The sequence below is a fragment of the Rissa tridactyla genome, chromosome 4 (genome assembly GCF_028500815.1).
Source record: "Rissa tridactyla isolate bRisTri1 chromosome 4, bRisTri1.patW.cur.20221130, whole genome shotgun sequence".
NCBI lineage: Eukaryota > Metazoa > Chordata > Aves > Charadriiformes > Laridae > Rissa > Rissa tridactyla.
In genome coordinates, this window is record NC_071469.1 from 49,192,072 (window position 1) to 49,206,500 (window position 14,429).

The following is a 14,429-nucleotide window of genomic DNA, read 5'->3' on the forward strand; positions in this document are numbered from 1 at the left end:
AAAATATTCCTTTCTAAATCAAAAGCTGAACTGCTTCTTTTAGCATGGAGCTGTTTTGGTGGATGGCTACCTACACAGTCCAGATACTTACACGTAACTCATTTTCGGCCTTAAGAAATTGCCTAAGATCACCAGATAAATAGAAAATAATGGATGCTACTGACACCAGTTAATTTTTACACTATGAATTTGGAAATTACGGATTCAACTGTTGCCAATAAAGGGTATCCACAATGATTCAGAGAACCACAGAAAATACCGTATAAAAAAACCTAATGATGTTGTTAGTTGAAGTATTAAAGTCTACAGCATTTTACTTTCTGTCGTATTTCTCATTTCCTCCTATGGGCCCCACCTCACTTTGAACTGATTGCACACAAAACGAGTTACGTACTAAATGTAGCACTTGTTCATGCCTCATTTGCTAAAGAAACTACTGTGGTATGTGCAAGCAAATGAGAGATGAATTTGCAAAGAAAATAAGGCAAAGTTTTACTGTGTTTAAAGCACTTAATTGCCCATTCCAAAACAGCACTGTTCCTCTGACAACTAAAGGCTGCTTGCATGATACTACACAGACACTGAGAGCAAAGTCAACTATCAGCTCCACTTTCAATGACAAACTGCACCTGGGGAGCAATTTTTTGCAGAAAGTTATGCAGGCACCACCATTTAGAAAGTCTTACTCTGGAAGACGAAGGATCTCAACTTATCATTCATCCAGAAACAGAACGCTATTCAGGTACAGCTTCTGCTTATAATTTTCAATAAAACAGTCTCATGAGAGTTAGGTCTGAATTTAGTGTTTGGGAATTTCAAGAGTTATGTTACCAAAGCAGCACGCACGGGCTGACAGAAAAGCAATGCAAAAAGTACCAAATTCCTATCAACTATTACCTGGCAGCAGAAATCAAAGTGACAACAACAACAACCGAACAGTAATGGTGCTGAATTAATTCATAAAGTTATGTCAATCCACCAGGAAATAATCTCAAGTTAAGCAGCATGCATATTTTTCTTTAGTCTTCAAATTTACACTTCCAGGATCTGACCTCTGGTTGTCATGAGATAATGAGCACTTTCTAATAATAGGAAAACCCTTCAACCTAGTAGGAAGTTAATATTACTAAATAACCTTAGCAGTCATTACCTAAAACCAATGCAGTGTGTAAACATAAAGTTCTAAAACCAAAGCTTCAGTAGTAAATCCAACCTTACACTTATTTACATTTAATAATTTCTGATTATGAAAGTTCAAGACTTCCATTGCAAGAAATTACCAGAGTAAAGACTATTATTAGCTCCTAAAAATTAAAATCCAATTTAGGTGCAATAATTTCTGAGAAAGAATTTTAATGGAGAAATTTAGCAGCTACACTGGACAATGATACAAGGTTTGCACAAGAAACTTGAGCCAGCACATCCAATACCTTCAGAGCACTTTTGGCAGCTTGTAAAAGTGAGCCAAATATACTCTATCAGTTCTTATACTCTTCAGTTTATAAATTTGCAGTATAAAGGCATTACAAAACAGTAACTGAGGAAATAAAAAGCATTCAGGTCTACAAAAAAAATGTTATATGACACAAAGGAAAACAGACTATTAACTGAAACCCACAGGAGACCTTATGATATCATGCCTGCAAATGGGGAAAATAATGCCAACTTGGTCTTCAACAGGCATCAGTTTGGAGGATGATGGTGCTCAAACTTCAGAATTTCATAGAATTTAAAGTGCAATTTCCCAATCTTGCTTAGACTGATGCAAAAAATCACCCTGCTGCCAAGTAGGGGATTCCTCCCTTTTCTTACTACCAGTAATCTTGTAGCTCCACTGAGAAACAGGCCAGCCAATTCAGCTGAAAAATAACTTGAAAGATTAAACAACTAGTTTTCAGCCAGATCAGCAGGCTACTCTGAATCGGCCTCAGGTAAGCACTTCATCACCCCCCTCTCCATAGCGACAGCCGCATTGCTCTCGAACTACAACCTGTTCCTCTCAGATCCAGCCAGCAATACTGTCAAGATTTCTGGTTCATTATCCAACTTTTTGCAACCTCCCTCCCCCACCTCCACCCGCCCCCCGATCAAACATTTTGTTTTACAGTGCCAGTGGTTTCTACACCTGGAAAAAAACAAAGCTGACCTACTCAGCCGTGAAGAGCACTAATACTGCATTTGCCATCAAGGGCAGTAATGCCACCTCAAGAAGAATTTAGCACAGTGAGTAGCAAACAAAGATATAACATTCACAAAATCTACACAGCAGAGGTAAGAGCAGCAACAGTAAAGACAAGTGGGCAGCAGCACGTGCTGAAATCGAGAATGCACACTTGGAGCCCTGCAGGGCTCACCTTCCAGGCGCTCACCCTTTGCCCCATCCTCGCTGCTGGTACTGCCCATGCTTGAGTGCCACCTAGCATCTGCCCGCTTTCCAGGTGCAGCCATATTCCAGACCCCAGAAAATTATACCCTGAATAAAAACATAAAACATGCCAGAACTTTCCTGTGGGCTGCTGCTTAGAAAAATTTAAATGACAACACACCCCAAAGACTTAGAAAAGCCCTCAGAGCTTCACTCACTTGTCAAATAATTCTTTAGTCAGAAATACTACAGTACAAATGAAATTTATTTAATGGATACGTGGAGACTGTTCTGGATTACACCCCTTCCTTGCTACAAGAAAAATCCTCTGAAGACTCTAGGTAGATTTAGAAGATACTGATTTCATTCATTCTCACGTCATCCCTGTGCTCTTACAGATGCTTGCCGCCTCCATTTAATAATCACCCAGAGACTGATCTGGTTGTGGAAATGCCTCCAGTCTCAAGGAAGTATCTAAAACAAAACAAGAAAAGGCTGGTTCCACGAGAGAAGTTCTGCATAAAATATCAACTTAGTTTTCCTTTCTTTATGTCTGTTACCTTTGCACAGTTGAACTACATCTTCATTGCATCCGTTAGAGAAAATATTTCTTTAGACAGAAAACAGTAAGCAACATGAATGGTACTAGATCATTCTGAGGAAAGAGCACATTATATCCACAATTGCATATGATCTTATGGTACAAACAGTATGTATTTACTAGCTCATACCCGTGGCTTCCCTCTTCTATGATAACTCAGGTATTTGCAAATAACTGTGTATTGAAAGCCTCCTGCTCCGAAATAAAGGGCATATGTGGCCCCCATCTTACTAAGCTTCACCAGATTGCTGATGATACAGCTCTGGGACTGCTGGAATGAACAAAATTTTGTATTTGTTCTGAGCACTGCTGAAGATGTGTGTGGTACAGCGTTTGCATTTAATTTTTTAAACAACTAACTAGTAAGGAAAACAGAACAAAACTTTGCTCTGGAAACCAGCATAGGTCTGACTTCAACAGTTAAAACCTTAATAGAGGGCAGGTATTATTTCAAAAGCTGTCATGTTTTATTTCAACACTGGGACAGCTGCAATCAAATACCCAGGTGTTCTCAGACACTTCTTTTTACCTTGGGATTGAATCTATTGCCAGGCAGGACTTAGTCTTACCTTAGTGTGTTACACACTCTCCCCTACCACACAGAAAGTTGCAGATATCTGGCCCGACCCCCCCCCCGCCCAGTGTTAAAAACCACTTCAGATTTGATGCTTCCTGTCACATTTAAGACAGGAGCTGAGGACGTTACCATATATTCAAATTGCATTAGAAATGGCATCTTTGCTTTTATGCAACAATAGGACAGTGCTCCGCTAACACCACAGAATCTTCACCCATTCATGCAAAGTCTGTTGTGCCGCATCATCTGATTACGGGTGTGAAAAGAGTGAAAAAACAGACAGATATTATGATTTAGCTCATCTTTTGCAAAATGTAAGCAATTCCCTGCAAGACACTGAAACGGAACAGATGTCAGCCTGCAGAGCACCTACAGCCTCGCGGTGAGGAGAGCGAGGACTCCTGCACCAGAACATACTTTTCTTCCAACTTACTCATTTTTAACTCAAAGCATTAGGCTGATGGCAGAGCACCACATTCATTTACTCGTCCCCCAAAGTGCTGAAACTGTGGCACTGGAGATGAAGTGCTTGAAATGCAAGAATCTGACTTCGATTCAAACACAGTAAACAGGCAAAAAATAGTGCTGAAGAGCTTTCCTTGAAACTGGTGGCTACTATAGCTACCCTGCAGAAAGCCTGCCAGTAAACCCCTTTCAGAATAAACGCTCTCTGTTCAACTTTGCCCAAAGGTGAAAGTTTCTTTATAAAGCACAGTTCAAATTTATTCACTGTCACAAAGTACACCAAGAACCTGATTCAGCAAGAAACACACAGAATTTGTGTAACAAAAATAGACATCGGAGTTGAATCAAACCCTGAATTTTTAGGGTGTCTCTTATGTTACCTGCATATATTGAAGTCTCTGAATAATCACACTTGGAAGTTTTGCCAAACCTTCCAGTATATTTCTTCCCCACAATCCATATATATTGCAACAGGAAGTAAATTTTTTAAGATGAGGGTCAATGAATGCCTCAGTCAACTATTTTTAAGTAATGCTTTTTTTAAAGTAAGGTGGAAATCCCACTGTTAACTGAGGCACAGGAACGCCAAAATCAGAACAGCTGGTAGTGCCTCTGTATGTCCTAGAAGCTTTCTACTACATGCAGAAGGCAGATTATGACAGAAAGAAGCTGGAAAAGATACTACATCAAACAATGGCGTACAGCTAAATAGACTCTTCATACTTGTTTTATAGATAGTAGATCTTCTGTCACCGTACTTGCTAAATGAAGGCAATTCCCACTCATATAGGCTGGAACTCCTTGCAGTTTCAAGTGGCAGCAAAGGATCTAAAAACTGATGCTTGCCTTTTGGTATATTCTTGCTGTCTTGAGATACCCTACACTCCCAACACGATGTTACCATGGCATTTCTGAAAAAGCTGCAAAAAAAATCTGTATAGGTTTCAGTGCGAGGCAAGCTACAAAACTGGAAAATATATGCTGTGGCTTACCCAAATGATGAGCAGGGACTGTCCGAAGACAGCTGTTCAAAGGCATGTCACCGAAAAAGTCACACAGAAAAAGGTGCTGAATTAAGTTTTTATCATAAGAATTGAGCCATTTAAAAGCTTACAGCTGCAGAATCTGTTAACAAAACAGCATAAGGTGTTGGACAGTATTAAGAGTAGCTGCCTACCAGGGAAAACAGAAATTTTAAACACTGTAGCACTTCAAACGTTAAAATTAACAAAGTTGCAGTATTACTGACTAGGTCTGCTCAACTGAGATCACTTCCAGAGAGCACACCAGCTATGAGTATTGTAGATAACAGATCTAAATACATCAAAGGAAAACAAGACTTCACTTGTCACACCACTTGTCTGCAATGTGTTGTTGGTCATACTTGAAGGTAAAAAACAAATTCCCAATGTCTATATTCTAGCTAAGGTTTATTTTCTACAGTAGCCAAACAGATGCCAGCCATACACTCAGCTGAATAAAAACAAGAGATGGAGAGATCACTCACATCCATCTGTAATGAACAAGTATTTGTTTTCATAGAGGCAGACTGGTTCCTGCTGCCTGATCACTGCAGATTTCTAAAAATATTAAGTGTTGTAATGCTGAAACTACAGAAAAGGAAAAAATACTAATTAGACTCACAAGATACCAAAAAAAGGTTAAAGCTGAGCAGTAATTCTTTCAGCAAATGAACAGCAGACAACCCATTCGTTCTTCTGGTTAAAGTTTAAGGGAAATTACTTTATCCAGTGACATATTTTTTGGGCAAGTACTTTATACTATCGTTCTCATTTCCTAACTGGTTACTAACAGGTAGGGATTCAGCTTTAAATGTTGGGGGTTTTTTTTGGTTTTTTTTTTTTTTTTTTTTTTTTTTTTTTTTTTTTTTTAAATAAAATAGAAGAGTTCAACTACATGAAATAACAGTGGATTTCACAGTCCTGCTGCATTTGTTCTTTTGGGCTTTGATGGGGCCTTCATGCAAACATGTGCTTGGGCCACTTCCAGGCTATACTTTCGCTGTGAAGCTCACAATATGGAATCACAGAATGCTCTAGATTGAAAGAGACCTTTTAAAACCATTGAGTCCAACCATCAACCTAACACTGCCAAAACCACCACTAAACCATGTCCCTCAGCACCAGGTCTACATGTCTTTTAAATACCTCCAGGGATGGTGATTCCACCACTTCCCTGGGCAGCCTGTTCCAATGCGTAATAACCCTTTTGGAGAAGAATTTTTTCCTAATATCCAATCTAAACCTCCCCTGGTGCAACTTGAGGCCATTTCCTCTCATCCTATTGCCTGTTACTTGGGAGAAGAGAGCAACCCCCACCTCACTACAACACGGGGAAGGCATGCCAGGCACCAAGCACAGCTTTCACCACAGAATAATCAGTTCTAAACAGCTGATTCATATCATATTGTCAGTTTGTCCTACCCTTATTTTAAGAGTGATGGAAAACAGGATGAGAGGCCAGGACACTGAAGTGTGAGGATGCTAAGAGAAACGGGACCTGGGAGCCACCCTGTGCCCAGAGGACAAAGGCCGTACGGAAACACCAGGAGTGGAGGAGCGAGCAGGACATGGTGCCTACACACGGTCAGAGCCACTGCTGGGGCCTTCTGGACTTAAAACTGAACCACCTGGGCATGTATTATTATGCTGGGCTAAATCCAGACATTTTTGTATCAAAGCTTTGCTGTCAGCAGTCAAAATCTGGCACAAGTTTACCCGCTAGACTGCGGCAGGCCTGAGGGGCGTGGGCACCAACAGATGTATTTCAGTGTCCCTTCGGATGTGCCTCTCAGCTCCTCCACCTCAGATGCAAATCTTTCACTGCTGAGCTGAGAATAGTGAAAGCTACTTCTCTACGACTGCCCCAAAGAACAAAAAATTTGCATTCCTGACTGCGCTCCACATACAAGCTACCACAAGGCCTATTTTTATCAAGCTCGGATCTAGCCGTCACCTTCACAGCGACACAGAAATACAAGGCTGTGCTCCCCCACGAGCAGGCAGCGCTGGTGCAGTTCTAGGTCAGCAGCATCCCATCGGGGACAAGGACATTAAGAGTCTCAGCCATTCGCTACACCAAAGTGTTTAGGTTCAAACTTTTCGAATACACTTAGGAAAAGGCAGAAAAATTAAAGATAAATTTGGTTTTTTTTTAAATTATTATTTTTCACACTAGATGAAGGCCTAAATCCCACAGTTTTTGATGATCAAGAGAGAAGTTTTAAAACAGAACAAGTTTCCCTTTTCGTGAGGATAAGCTGATGTATGCTCCAAAATCACCATGCTTCAGCTCATCACCCTGGGGCTGGAAGACATCTCACGAACTGTGGTAGACTCACACCAACCTCCAGCCTAGGTCTCTTTGCACAGACTCATAAAGAGGCACATTTACTGACAACTATTTTGGGGAAGGCATGCTACATTACACACTTCAGTAAAAATGAACAATTGTTTTGTTTAGCACACAACAGACTTGGAAGAGTAAGAAATTCAGTCAAGAAAGAGGTCATACAGCCAAGCAAACTAACCTTTAGAGAAAGAGCAAAGCAAACATCCACCTGTCATTTTCAAGACAGGACTGAGTGACTGCTTAATATACTGCAGAAAATGCTTTAAGCAACAAATAGCTTTTTATTTGTCTGCACTAGATTTTCAGGTTTCCTTGGTTTTGGATGGCTGCTTTTCCTCTTGTCTTGGTGTGGTCTTGCATGGACCACTGTTCTCACCTCAACCTGTTAGCATATGCGTGCAGTCAGACGACAGACATCAGTAGTGCATTAACCAACTCTAAAGCAATCCATTAATTATCTTGCCTTGCTGCAACTTGAGGCACACTTGCATTCAAATCCACAACGAAACAAACAACTGTTAGGCAATGTCTCCCCTCGTTGCGTGTACTGAGCCAGAATTAAGCCCACTACTGCACTGCATGAAATTCAGATGTCACGTTTATTGAGCAGCTAATCTTCTTAGCCCCAAACAGGCTAACCAGCATTGCTTGTTCACTCTCTTCTCCAGATCTTCTCTAACAAGCTTCAAAACACACGACAGTGCATTAAAAACAAAACAACTTTTTGCCAACTCAGATTCCTTGCCAGAGGCTCTCTGCTCCTGGCAACACTTCCCCAGTCTTGCCTTGGACCATCTGCCTGGTAGGTTTCTTTGCTTCTTTTAGTTTAGTTACTCAAAACTAACTTTTTCAGCGTTTATAGCAATTGATGTAAAGACAGTCCTTTGAGTCCCTGCCAGTTTGCTCAACTTCAATCGCCTCCATCAAGGGATCTTTAGAAAGACCCTACCTCAGCTCTGATATGTCAGGTCTCAGAGATGATAGTAGCTGGTCCCCACAAGTAAAGCCATAAACGACTACTGAAACTGCTTCCTGCATTACATCTAATCTGTCACTTGTTTGTCCTCTCTTTACGTCAAGTTTCTCCCTTCTCTTGAAGTACACTAGTATTTCTGTAGAGTGACTAGTTTCCCTACTGGCCGACAAGCACTGTCTAAAATCAGTTATATATTAGCCTGAACTTTATACTACGAGTTGTGAAATGAGAAGGCTTATAAACATGTGCACCAAGCAGATATAATCTCATTAAAGAGATGATTACTCAGTCCCTGGCTTTGCAGGAACACACGTTTGAAGGTGGACTCAGACCAAAAGAAGAATATGAACTGATCCAGAGAATAATGTATTTGACCTAAAAACAGACTACTACAGCAACAGATACAGCTTGATGGCTTTTCTAATGACAGCTTACTGAGACAATGAAATGCTACATGCACTGCTGGGAATTAATTTGTTTCTTCATTCAGCAATGCTCACTAGAAACTGTAACAGTAGGGCCTACTTAGCAAGCACTCCCATTTACTAGAGAAGATCTTGCTGACGTACGGAAAATTGTTTGGTTTGCCTTAATTTTGCCACCCCTGCCAGGTTGTTATACCACTGGGAACTCCAGCTCAAGTCTCAGTCAGGGTACTGCTAGCTGCCTTATGCCACAGGAAAATCAATCTCACTTGAATATAGTCTCATATTAAAGGCTTATACCCTTGCTGCACTACAAGGAGAAACAGCTAGCAGAGATTTTAGGGCAGTAATATAAAATATTCTCACACTTATTCCCTCAAACAGATTCTGGCTATTATATTTTGTATATGGGCCAGGATCTGTAACCTCTGCTTTCAGCTCCTCACTCATAGCGTGCTTTGGTAACAAGAAAGAACCAGTGAAACAGTTTGCTACTGGTTCACAGTGGCAAACTAAAAGCTGCAGTGAATTCACTTGTCATCGGTGCTTATCTGGACATCCACAGCTAGTGGCACATTTAGCAGGGTAAATATCTGGGTCTTACTACCACTTAAGTTTTGCCCACATCTTAATCAATCCTATGGGCTTCATTCAGATAAACTGAGGTAGTCCTAGAGAAGACTAAGCCTGTCTCTGTATAAAGTTCACAATCTTTAAAAATGTGTTTCAGACTGAGAATGCTAATATTTCGAAAATTAAATAATGTAAATGCTAATTAATACAACCACTCTTAGCCGCCAGACAGTACTAGCCACTTACAGTTAGAGACTGCTGTGCTGGAAGGGTTGCAATCAGCAGTGCAAAGTCCAACAGTGGCTGGTCACCAGCAGTGTCCCTCTGGAATCAATACTGGGGGAAAAAAGCCTCAGCAAGCTCGATGTCCTCTGCAAACGTGGGGCAGGGGTGCGGTTAGAGAGAGAGCTGGAGACACAGGCTCAGAGGGACCTTGTGAAGTCAATAATGGCAAGCACAAACCCAGCGCCTGGGATCCAACAGCTCCGTGCAGCAGGAAAGGCTGGGGCTCAACAGAAGACAGCTTTGCAAAAAAGGACATTTGGGCTCTGGTGGGGATAAAGTTGGCCATGAGCCCCCAAGTGTGCCTTTGCAGCTGAGGCCGCCAACTGGCTGCAGCAGCAGGGCAAGGGGAGTGATTATCCTCCTCCACAAGGCATCCGTGAGAATGCACCTGCTTCAGCTCTTTGTCCCCAGTTTCAAGGACAGCAAAGCCCATTCGAGGTGGTGCAGGGCCTGGAGCGTGTAACCCGCAGAGCAGCTGAGAGAAGCAGGCTGGCTCAGCTGCAGGGAGATGCTGCTGCTGTTTTCAGCTTCCTAAAGGCAGGGTACAGAGAAGACAGAGCCAGACTCTTCTTGAGGTGTGACAGTGAGAGGCATCATACATCTGTTGCTACATGGGAAATCCTGATCAGAATAGACTGAAAAAAAAAAATCACACTGTAGCAGTCGACCACTGGACCAGGTGCCCAGTAAGGTCATCAAAACCCCCCACCTGGACGCAAAATTCATCCAGGCAGGACCCTCTGCGACCAGATCTAGCTGACCCTGGTTTGAGCTGTAGGGCAGGTGGCGTTACTCTGTGACCCCATTTAGACTATTGTATCTGAACCAGCAGCAGCTGAAGCTTATTCCAAATGCAAGTCTTGACTCAGACAGCTGTCTTCTAGTAGGTAAGGTGCTTCAAAATCCAAACATGGGCCGCTGTGCAAGTAGCAAGAACTAGCACAATGGATCAATACTTGGACATTCAAAGGAGGAGTCTAGAGTACTACGGAAAAATCCGATGCGACAATATTTTTCTACAAAACAAGAGTAGATTAATTAGAACTAGTAGACAAGCTAATAAGATGACAGGCAACGCTCTATGTATGCTGAGAATCTGAAACACCATACCACAGAGAAACACAAGAAGCTGCACAGCCAAAGAGTTTATGAGACAAATGTGGACAAAAGCCGCACTGAAAACGCACAAAGTAAAAATAGCTGGAGAGAAGGACTGAATGGCTAAATGTTCTCACAATAACTTAACAAACAGTATTCTTAAACTATTAGGAAAAGTTAGAAGAAAGGGATGCTCCGCAGGGACATTTTAGGCTTATGTCCTATTAATACGTACTTACATCTTAGTATTAGCAGAAGGATAGCTCAAATGTTTTGAAATACTGTGGTTCTACCAATGAATTAATAAATCAATTATGAAGCATCCCATTGCCCATGAATCATAGAATATCTCAAGTTGGAAGGGACCCATAAGGATCGAGTCCAAATCCCTGCTCCTTGCAGGACTACCTAGAACTAAACCATACGACTAAGTGCATTGTCCAGATGCTCCTTGAATTCTGACAGGCTTAGTGCCACGACCACTTCCCTGGGGAGCCTGTTCCAGCGACCAACCACCCTCTCAGTGAAGAATGTTTTCCTAATGTCCATTCTGAACTTCCCCTGATGCAGCTTCATTCCATTTCTTTGTGTTCTGTTGCTGGTCACCAGAGAGTGATCAGCACCCCTCCTCCGCTGCCACCCTTGAGGAAGTTCTAGACTGCCATGAAGTCACCCCTCAGCCTTCTCCTCTCCAAGCTGAACAAGCCAAGTGACCTCATCTGCTTCTCTTAAGTTTACCATCTTGGTCACCCTCCTCTGGACATCATAGTTTGATGTCCTTCTTATACTGAGGTGCCCCAAAACTGCACACAGTACTCAAGGTGAGGCTGCACCAGCCCAGAGTGGGACAACGACAATTCCTTCCCATTGCTGGACAATGGAGATTATCTGATGGTTTTGCTGCTAACTACTGAACCACAATTACATTTTGGCATTTAAAACACCATTCAAGTTCACTCTAGAAAATACCCACTCTTCTCATCCCCCAAAATACAAATAAGTGCAAAAAATGAAATTCGAAGGTGCTCTGCAGGGATGGCAATGGCAATGACCACAAATTTAAGTATCATTTGCACAAGAGCCAGGGATATGACAGTAACAGGTGCTGAAATACATCTTAATACAAAAAAAAACTTGCTGGACAATTAGCAGCACTATAACCCACTACTGAAGAATCCAGCTCCTCATATTCCAACTGACACCATATTTATAATTCGAGTTTCTGTGCCGGAAATGGATGGATTAATTTTAACTGCACAGGTAAGAGAAGTTATTCCACAGATATTATTTTATCACCTCAGCTATAGTCCTTTGGAACTTTATACACGGAACACGGGAATGCCCCTGCTCAGACAGCACTGGTAACTGTAATGGAACAGCTTACTGCACAGCCATGGTACAGTGGAAGTTTCTACCTGTACCATCACTTAACTGACATCATAAAGAGCCATTTCTAAAAATCAGTGCTGAATTTAGCTAATCAGATTTCCAAGTCATTTTAGTTAATTTCATTTTTTTCAAGTCACAGCTGCTTTGCATGCAATAATCAAAATCAACACTTCACCCAAATTTGATAACATACAATTAGTATACATACACAGATGCTTCTACACTGTTATCATATACTCTCACCACTTCCATACTACATTAAAGTGGGAAAAGGAGGCAAGATAGCACTGGAAGTGTTGTCATTCCTCAATTCATGATTAACTAGGGTGAGAGATTGCCTGGATTCATGCAGACAGCTGAAGTGCCCGAGACCCATAAAGACAGCAGGGGCTTCCTGCATAGAAAGCCAGTTCCACCTGTTTTGATGACCGTGATACTTTCTGATGGGAGACACCACCAACAATTCTCCCCAAAGGAAGGTGATGTTAGCAGACACGAATCTTTTTTACAGGGGGAGGCCACACTGCTTGCTACAGCAGTTGATTAACTCTTCGGCTCCAGAAGGAAACTGAACTGTCAGTTCTGCTTAAGAGCAAAGCAGATCTGAGACGAGAGTGGATTTATGGTGCTGTTCTCCTTGTGACAACAAGGGAGCAAAGCGTGTAAGAAAAAGCCCAAACACGAAATGCACATCAGCTCTCTCAGCACGGCCCGGTAACAAAGTCAGAGGCTTTGACTGAACCCACAGAATCACCGCAGAAGGCCGTGATGCTGCTGCACCCCGCGGATATCCCACCGCTCCTCTTCCCTACTTCCAGGGGGACGTGGGGCGGGGGGGTTGTGAGAAATCGCAAACTCACGGGTAACTCGGGCGGCAGCAAAGGAGCCGGCGGGGCGCCCCGGGGAGGGCACCGACCGCACGGCGAAGGGCTTCCCACTCCACGGGAAGGTTACAGCCCCGTGTTACGGGTCAGGGTCGGGGCCCGGCCGCTTCCGCGACGACCACAGGACCCCGCGGCACGGCCTAGCGAGCCTGAGCCACCAGGGAGGCTGCAGGTGAGCACCGCCGCCCGCCCGGCTGCAGCGGCTTTCGGACCGGCAGGGACCAACGCGTCCCGTCCCCCCGCCGCACAGCTCGGGGCAGGCGGGGGCTGCGGGTGAGAGGGGCTGCAGGTGAGCGGCGCCGCGGGCTCTCCCCATCGCCTCAGCGGGCCGCGACTACCGGGGCAGGCGGCGGTAGCAGCTCCCCGCGCCCGCCGGGCCCCTCACCTGCTGCTGGATCTTCCCGTCCTCGGTGACCACCCAGTGGGTGGTGGCAGCGGCGGGCCGCGTCCCCGAGGCCAGCAGCGAGCACAGGCCCAGGGCCCAGCCAGAGAAGACCCACGCCCGACCCAGCCCGCCGCGCCCGGACGCTCCTGCCGCCGCCATCTTCCCCAATCCCGGCCTGCCCGCACCACCCGGAACCGGAACCGCCCCCGCCGCCATTTTGGGAGGGGGAGGCCCGAGCGGGCGGTGCCTCGCGCGGCGGGGTGGTGCCGCCTCTCTGAGGGGACGGTGCCGGGACAGGCCCCGGGGCGGCCCCGGCCGCTCCACCCGCAAACCGGGCGGCCCCAGGTGGCTACCTCAGACGGCGCCGGCAGCCCGCCCCGCCCTGCGGCAGCCACTAGGCGAAGGAGGCCGGAGCTGCCGCGCCAGAGCGAGGCCTCCGTGTTGCGGCCGCCGCGTATCGGCTGCCCCACAGGCACCTACCCCGGCCCGGGGCGCCGAGTCCGGGTCACTGAGCACGTCAGGCGGGCACCGGTACCGGCAGAGCCGCTGCCCGGAGCACAAGGCTGACTTTAAGCGCCAACAAGCAGCGGGTGGCGCCGCGCGGAACGCCTTTATTAAAGCACGCTGAAACGTTTGCCAGGACAGCTCGAGGAAACGGCTTTCTGCCCAAATCAAACCAAACCGTAGCTGCAGCTGTCCACAGTTAATGCCAGTTCACCGAGGAGCCGGTTGAAGGTAGCTCTGAAAAACACAACACGCCTTTTTTCTTCTAATGCTTTTCGGTGACACAGAAAAATCTAAACTTTTCCTTTCCTGTGCCAGTTAATGGTAAACACCAACCCAGCAGCGGCCACCTGTCTCCCGGTCCTCAGTGAGATCTAAAAGCTGCCAAATTCAAACATGGATCTGTTCAACCTTTCTAAGTTTGCAAGCAAACTGCAAGAGTTCAGCTTCTCAGGGATGCTAGAGTCCCCAGAGCCTGTTAAACAGTAAACTTTTACCTGTAACTCAAACCCATTAAGTAGAAACAAGAA

The 14,429-nt window shown here is 44.5% G+C and overlaps 1 protein-coding gene across 3 annotated transcripts in view; it reads right to left on the reverse strand.

Annotated features, from left to right (window-relative positions):
• The window catches only part of TTC17 (tetratricopeptide repeat domain 17), a 61,337-nt gene extending 47,697 nt beyond the window's left edge, over positions 1-13,640 (reverse strand). For all 3 annotated transcript variants that reach the window (XM_054198488.1, XM_054198487.1, XM_054198489.1), the window contains exon 1: positions 13,396-13,640. In XM_054198488.1, coding sequence (XP_054054463.1) covers positions 13,396-13,611 — 216 coding nt within the window. In that variant the 5' untranslated portion in view covers positions 13,612-13,640. The remainder of the gene's footprint in view (positions 1-13,395) is intronic.
• Positions 13,641-14,429: the final 789 nt, after the last annotated feature.